The following is a 6,890-nucleotide window of genomic DNA, read 5'->3' on the forward strand; positions in this document are numbered from 1 at the left end:
ATATTATTGTTAATTTTATTTCTTTCTCTCTCTCTCTCTCTCTATTAAGCAAGTCAATCAATATAATTATATTTTTTTCTTAACAAGACGTATGAAAATTCAATTGACCTCATATATTTTTAAAGATTTTAATTTAAGTTACAATTTAAAACAATTTGAAAATTAATTATATTTTTATGTATAAGTTATTTTATTGTATTTTTATCTGTTCAGGTGTTTGCGACGAGCACGAATACAGACTGACAAAGCACTTGCTGGACGGATATGACGCCGGCGTGAGGCCTGCTAAAAATTCGTCTCAGCCTTTGGTCGTGGTCTTTGGACTATCCCTTCATCATATTATTGACGTCGTGAGTGTATTCGAGTGTAAATAATCTTAAAAATTAATATACGACGCGAAAGAGAACTTATTGTTCCGTTAATTTTCTTCTTATTGTTAGAACTTTATTAATTAAAAAAAATATTATGATTAAAATTCTGTTTATAATTTTATTTTTGAAAACATTTTTTTTTCTTAAAACTACTTGAAATAATTTTTAAACTATTTTAGATATTTTTATGAAATTTAGATTACAGAAATTAATAGATATAGTTTGCCTTTCTATATCTTTTTTACATTATTAACAAAATTTTTGGATAATTTAAATGTAAATATACGTATAATTTTAATATTATTTTACATAAACAAGAATATGTAGTATAATTACACAATTATGTAGTATAATTATAAACATTTTTAAATAAGTTTTATTTATTTAAAATTTACGTATGTATTTCTATAAATTAATCAGAAATTAAAATAATTAAGAATTTTTTAAAATTAAATATGTTTTTACATGTGAATTGCGTGAAATGTTTTTGTTTCAAATTCCAAAATGTTCAATTTTTATTAAATTATTAGCTACGTAGAATGGATATAATACTATGTATGTACACATGTATTTTTCGCAACAAAGTATTGACGATAGCTATAAATATCAGTAGAAAATCCGTTATTTCTCGAAATCCTTAAAGTTCAACGATCGAAATAAATTAAAGAAGCAAACTATTGGTTATACGATATCCTTTGCTAATGGATAAAGAAAAAGCCAAGCGTGGGACTTAATTCTTCAAAAATATTTTTGTATTCTTTCGTTTTCATTATCGAGATTGTACATTATATATTTGCAGAATCCCACGCTTAACTTTTCCTTTAGCTATTAGCAAAGGATATCGTGTAACCAACAGTTTGCTCCTTTAAGTTTATTTCGATTGTTGAACTTTAAGGATTTCGAGAAATTACATTATTGCTTATTAGCACAATAAAGATAATCATAATAAAAATAAGCACGAGAGAAAATATTTTCGTATATAGAAAGGATAACGGTGAGGCGTGACGTAATCAATTGAAAAAAGAAGTCTTCTCTCGACGGATTTCATAGAATAAAAAATAATTTAAATACAAGAAAGAAACTATATGAAAACGTGCGGTTATTCGATTTTTAACTGTATTTGCATTTACGTCTATGGATTTTTTTGCTATTGATTTTTATCAATGCTTTAGTATTCAAACAGAATTCTCAGTAAACGGATTTGATCTTTAATAAAATAAATTCCTGCTTCGTGGCTGGTGAAAAAATCTACCAAGCGATAGAAATAATATTTGAATTTACCGTCACTACTCGTGAAGAATAAACGACTTTTATTTGAAAAGCCATAAAATTTATGTAATAACATTACTCACAGCTTTCTCGCGACTATATACAGTATGTAATAAATACTGCGACCATATGTAATAAATATAAGTAATAAAGTATGTAATAAATATAATTATACATTGAGTTTATATAAACATTGCTAAGTTATTAGTTATTTAAATTTTATTAATTTTATATAAATTTTCTTTTATCATCTCTATCATTGATTATGTTAGATTTTCGAGTTTTCCTCTAGATTTGTATCGGTATATAAGGTAAAATTGAGAAAAATGCGTAACGAAAATGAAAACGTGATCGTGACGGGATCCTCGATGGTAATCGGAGATACGGGAGATAAATTGGCGTGAGACTAAGTAAGACGGTGGGAAAACTTCAGGCATTTGTTTTACGTATGGCAGTAACGAGAGCAACCTTTAACGCAACGCAGTCGATCAGTCACCCCAGGGAGGCTTGAGACGGTTAAAACGTCTAACGAGAACTTATTACATCTATTGCGAAAAATGTATGGTCATTCAATTCGTCTTCTTTTTCCATTTTTTTTTTTTTTTTTTCGTTTAATAATATTGATGATAATATATTACGTGGTTTTCTTGTCGAGTTTTGTTAATCGCCGAATCTATTGGAAACCTTTCGAGATATTGCTGGAATACACAATGAGATAATTGAATAATAATCGAAAGGACACTTTGCATGAATCCCATTTCTTTTTATTTGAAACGATTTATTCATTATATTAAATTTTTAATTATCAGTTATATACTTATGTTTGCAAAGTAAAAAAAGATCTTACAAAAAATAGCAAATTTTGCATTGCAGATATAATCATATAAATAATGAGCTAGAATGATCATTTGTTGATCTGCAATTAATGATTTATTTTATCGTGTGTTATTTGAGGACTATAAATTTTCATATAAACATAATCAATTTTGAATTTGCAATTGTTAGTCAAACAATAACATCTGCTATAAATTCCTATGGCTTAAATTCTCAACATACCTAAATCCTACAATTGAAATATTGAACATAGTCTCACGATGGTATCTTCGTTATATCATACGTTATTGGATTACACTACCACATTCCATTGATTTTCCATAGTATCTAATCTCAAGATAATACACGCGAGGATAAAGTTAAGTGAGACTAATATATCGCTTTCATGGAGATTATCTGTCAAAGAGAAGTATGTACGTATCTATTTTGTTTAATTATCATGGAAATAGCTACTCGAATAAACCAAAAAATTCATTAAATTATATTAATGAAAAAATTATTATAAATTTTTCTTTCATTTTTCTTTTCTTTTAAAGTTTAAAGAGAGTGAATAATTGTTTAATTTGCGACTCTATAATAATTAAAAATATTGTCTCTCATTTTTTAAAGTAAATGAAAACGTTATAACAATAATTAAAATATAATAATTATAATTAAAGATTGTTATAACGATTATAATTTTAACGATCATTTATCGAAGTAACTGTTTTAATGAACGATTTAGAAATATAATATACATCGAAATGTTACTAACGCTACTTTAATTATCGAATTGAAGGGATCCAATCTTGAGGGATGTCAGCGCAGATCTCTCAAAAGTTCACAAAGTGGTTAGACTGAGTCGAATAGAGAATTGAGGAAAGTGTACCGCGTACCGGAACCTTTGAATATTTATGTTCAACGTACAAAATAACGAGATCCAATTATAAAGAACTCTTGCTCATTGATCGAACGTCAATCTCTGTCGAGAGATAGCATTCACCGCGGAATTCGTTAGGTTCCAGGTTTCGCACGATTATAGTGGTCTATTAATATAAATATCGCGGAACTGGTTTGTATAATACTTTGCACTTGTCAATTAAGTATCTTATACTGCTAGCAAAAGGAAAAAAATCTGCGGACAAAAGTAACATTTCATCGTTTTTCTCGGAGCGGAAAGATATATTGAATTAATGTTTCTAAATGAATTAAGGTGTGTGTTTTCTTGAATTTCTACCTAATGCCTACAATAACTGTAAGCATAGTTAGTGGTTGTAATTGTAAGAATTGATCAATCACAATGGAATATTATCCTCATATTTAACTTCATTGATCAATTCTTACAATTACAACTACTTACAACTACTTATTATTGTAGAATAAGTATAAAATAAGACAAACTATTTTAGTTTATTGATTTCGTATTTATTTTACTTTGTCTTTATTTTTTTAAGTTGTTGTATTGTTCAAAATGAAAAAATTTCTAAAAATTTTCAATAAAAATCGCTTTAAAATATTTTATTTTATTTCTAATTTATTTGCAGTTACTTTTATAAGTCTAAAAATAAAGCGTGAAATTTATTAAATTGTGAAAATAATATTACTACTAACGTTTTAAAACTGTTTCGGATTTTGTGAGGGATTGATATTATTTTTTTTTTATAACTAGAAAGATATATTGCCTGTTATTTGTCAACCATATCGTCGACAATTCGTTTCGTTGATCTATATAAAGTTCAATTAATCACACAGGTCAGTTTCAACAAGTTTCTTTTAGAGAGCATTCTTTTTAAGCGTGACAAATTAAATATTTTATAATAAATTAGTTACAAATTATAAAACTTTTTGGGAGAATTTTTATTATATAGAAATATGCTGCTGATTAAGTAAAATAAATATCTTGTTTGTTTTGGCAAAGAAATCGTAAAAAGATTTTATAAACGAGCGAGAAAATGCATTATAAAATAATCGGAAAAATAAATTAAACGTTATGTTCAAACAAATTAATAAACGCTATAATCTGCGCGTGGCATTTATATTTATGTAAACGAATTTATATTGCAGTTTTTATGAAGATCATTTCGCTTCACATTCCTTTAGGTCTTACGATTTATAATTTATTTCAGGATGAAAAGAACCAGATACTTACGACCAACTGTTGGGTTACGCAGGTTTGGACCGATCATCATTTGAAATGGAATGCCTCGGAATTTGCTGGAATTCGAGTAATCCGCGTTCCCTACAATCGTGTCTGGCGACCTGACACGATTTTGTACAACAAGTGAGCAATCATTTCGAATCAAGGAATAAACTTCTCAACGCTATTGCACTTTAAAAATGTATATCGCAAGGAGAGAATTTATATATATTTAACCCGCGGTTCTGAGATATTACAAAAATTCCACAAATTAGGACAATGATTTATACGTTCTCTTGAGATCTCGTCTTAATCTTACTATTCTTTCGAAACATTTTTCAATTCCTTGCGGGATATTTTGCAATGGTACGTATAAAATAATAAGACTGGAGAGAAGATTCCAAATAAAATATGATTTTCAAAAGAAAAATATGTGAATACTCTTGAAAAGTAATAATTTTCGGGATCGGTTGAATATAAAAAAATAAAACTACAGGAGACACAAATAATTTAGGATAAATTTGAAGTTTGTATTACAAAATGGAATACAATATAAATGGAAAACAATAATTTCTTAAAGTATCCGAATTTCTTAAATTATATTATTGATGTAAGGAACGGAGTTTAAAGATATAAAGCTGTGTGATCGAAATGAAAAAAAAAAAGATATATACATATATCTCGATGCGGTTTCAATTTTCTGGTTACAGTGCGGATCCACAATATAGTTCAGCGGTCATCAATACAAACGTGATCGTCAGTCACACGGGCGAGGTGGTTTGGTTAAGCCACGGTATCTTTCGTAGCAGCTGCGATATAAATGTGGAATTCTTTCCCTTTGATGAGCAACGATGTGCCCTCAAATGGGCCTCCTGGACGTACGATGGATATCAAGTAAGCTTCACCTTTTATAGTTGCGTTTTATTTTCCACATTTGGATCTTCATTCATCCAAATGCAAATTATCAAAGTTTTATATTTGCATAATTGAATATCTGATTTTTAACAGAACAGGTCATTGCGCCGCGTATTAAAAATTTTCTCTTAAAAAATTTCTCTTAAAATGAAGTTCGAAGTTTGTCCCGTTGGGACAAATTATTCAACGATGTAAATTGTGAAAATTCGCAAAATTTGCATTACGTGCAAATATGTCTTCTATTGCAATCAACTCGAAGATATATAACGCGTTTGAAAGTTATATTTATAGTCCTGAATTTTGCATCAAAATATATATCAAATATCACGCTCAACGATTTCGCTGATATAACAAATATCAAGAATCAAACATCCGCACATCAAACTTGTCTCAATATAACATTTTTAATTTCATGAACTAATAATATTATAATATACTGCAAAATGTCTAAAAATATCTATGTATGAAGTAGCACTTGAAATTAAGTTTTTTTTATCTTGAAACACAGAGAGTATATAGTTATATTTTAACAATAAATATTTTATTAATTGCACGTGTCTTGTACTTTACTATTATAACTTTACACTATAACGGAAATATAACGTGAAGAAGCTATACACGAAGCTATAATTTATCCGCCACCTGCAACGTATTGCATAATACATTAATGCAACAGATGATAATAAGTGATTGTTTCTAGAAGATAATCGCGTTTTGATGGATAATGCGACGATAAACTGAGCGGCTCGTGTTGATATCCGCTTACTCAAATCTTAGTGTGAAAATTATAATATGATGTTTTGTAATTTTATTGATAATAACAAAAATGAAAGCTACAAATCAGACAGTGCAAAATAGAACGTTTTCAATTTCACAAGTTAATCATTTACTAACTGTTTTAATAACTGTGAGATATGACTGCATTTCAAGCAGTGATGTAGTGATGCATGGATCGTTGCTCCATTTCATGCCGTTGCTTGTTCACTCAAGTGGCTCTCTGGCCTTGGATGCATACATAATATGTGCTATATGTCACAAAAACAAATTCTAAAATCATGCGCCAGGCAGTTATAAAATATTTTACATATTTATTATGAATTATAAATATGAGATATAAATATTTTTTATTTCTTGTATTTAAAATTAATTTTGTTAAAAGAGCTTATTGTATTATATATTTTGCACTCCGTTTTGTTGACTGATTACAATCACCAAGATATAATTAATCTCTTTGTCGAGACATCTAAAGAGAAAGTATTACTCGAATTCTAATCAACGAGAGAAAATGTATTTTTGGAATTAAAGACAGATTTTTACATAAGTAAACGTTTTTATTTGATTAATCGTTTTTTTTCTCAAGTTATCTCTGAAAAAATAAACAAGAT

The 6,890-nt window shown here is 28.1% G+C and overlaps 2 protein-coding genes across 2 annotated transcripts in view; both read left to right on the forward strand.

The window, feature by feature from the left end:
• Positions 1-6,890, forward strand: part of LOC108694877 (neuronal acetylcholine receptor subunit alpha-7-like) — a 22,105-nt gene that overhangs the window by 5,544 nt on the left and 9,671 nt on the right. The window contains exons 2-4 of the mRNA XM_018204568.1: positions 214-350; positions 4,580-4,734; positions 5,301-5,484. Of these exons, the coding sequence (XP_018060057.1) occupies positions 214-350; positions 4,580-4,734; positions 5,301-5,484 (476 nt within the window). The remainder of the gene's footprint in view (positions 1-213; positions 351-4,579; positions 4,735-5,300; positions 5,485-6,890) is intronic.
• The window catches only part of LOC108694876 (disintegrin and metalloproteinase domain-containing protein 10), an 88,029-nt gene continuing 87,571 nt past the window's right edge, over positions 6,433-6,890 (forward strand). Inside the window, exon 1 of the mRNA XM_018204567.1 lies at positions 6,433-6,442. The gene's annotated coding sequence lies outside the window, so the exon portion shown is untranslated. The remainder of the gene's footprint in view (positions 6,443-6,890) is intronic.

This window comes from Atta colombica, unplaced genomic scaffold, assembly GCF_001594045.1.
Source record: "Atta colombica isolate Treedump-2 unplaced genomic scaffold, Acol1.0 scaffold125, whole genome shotgun sequence".
In the NCBI taxonomy this organism is placed as follows: domain Eukaryota; kingdom Metazoa; phylum Arthropoda; class Insecta; order Hymenoptera; family Formicidae; genus Atta; species Atta colombica.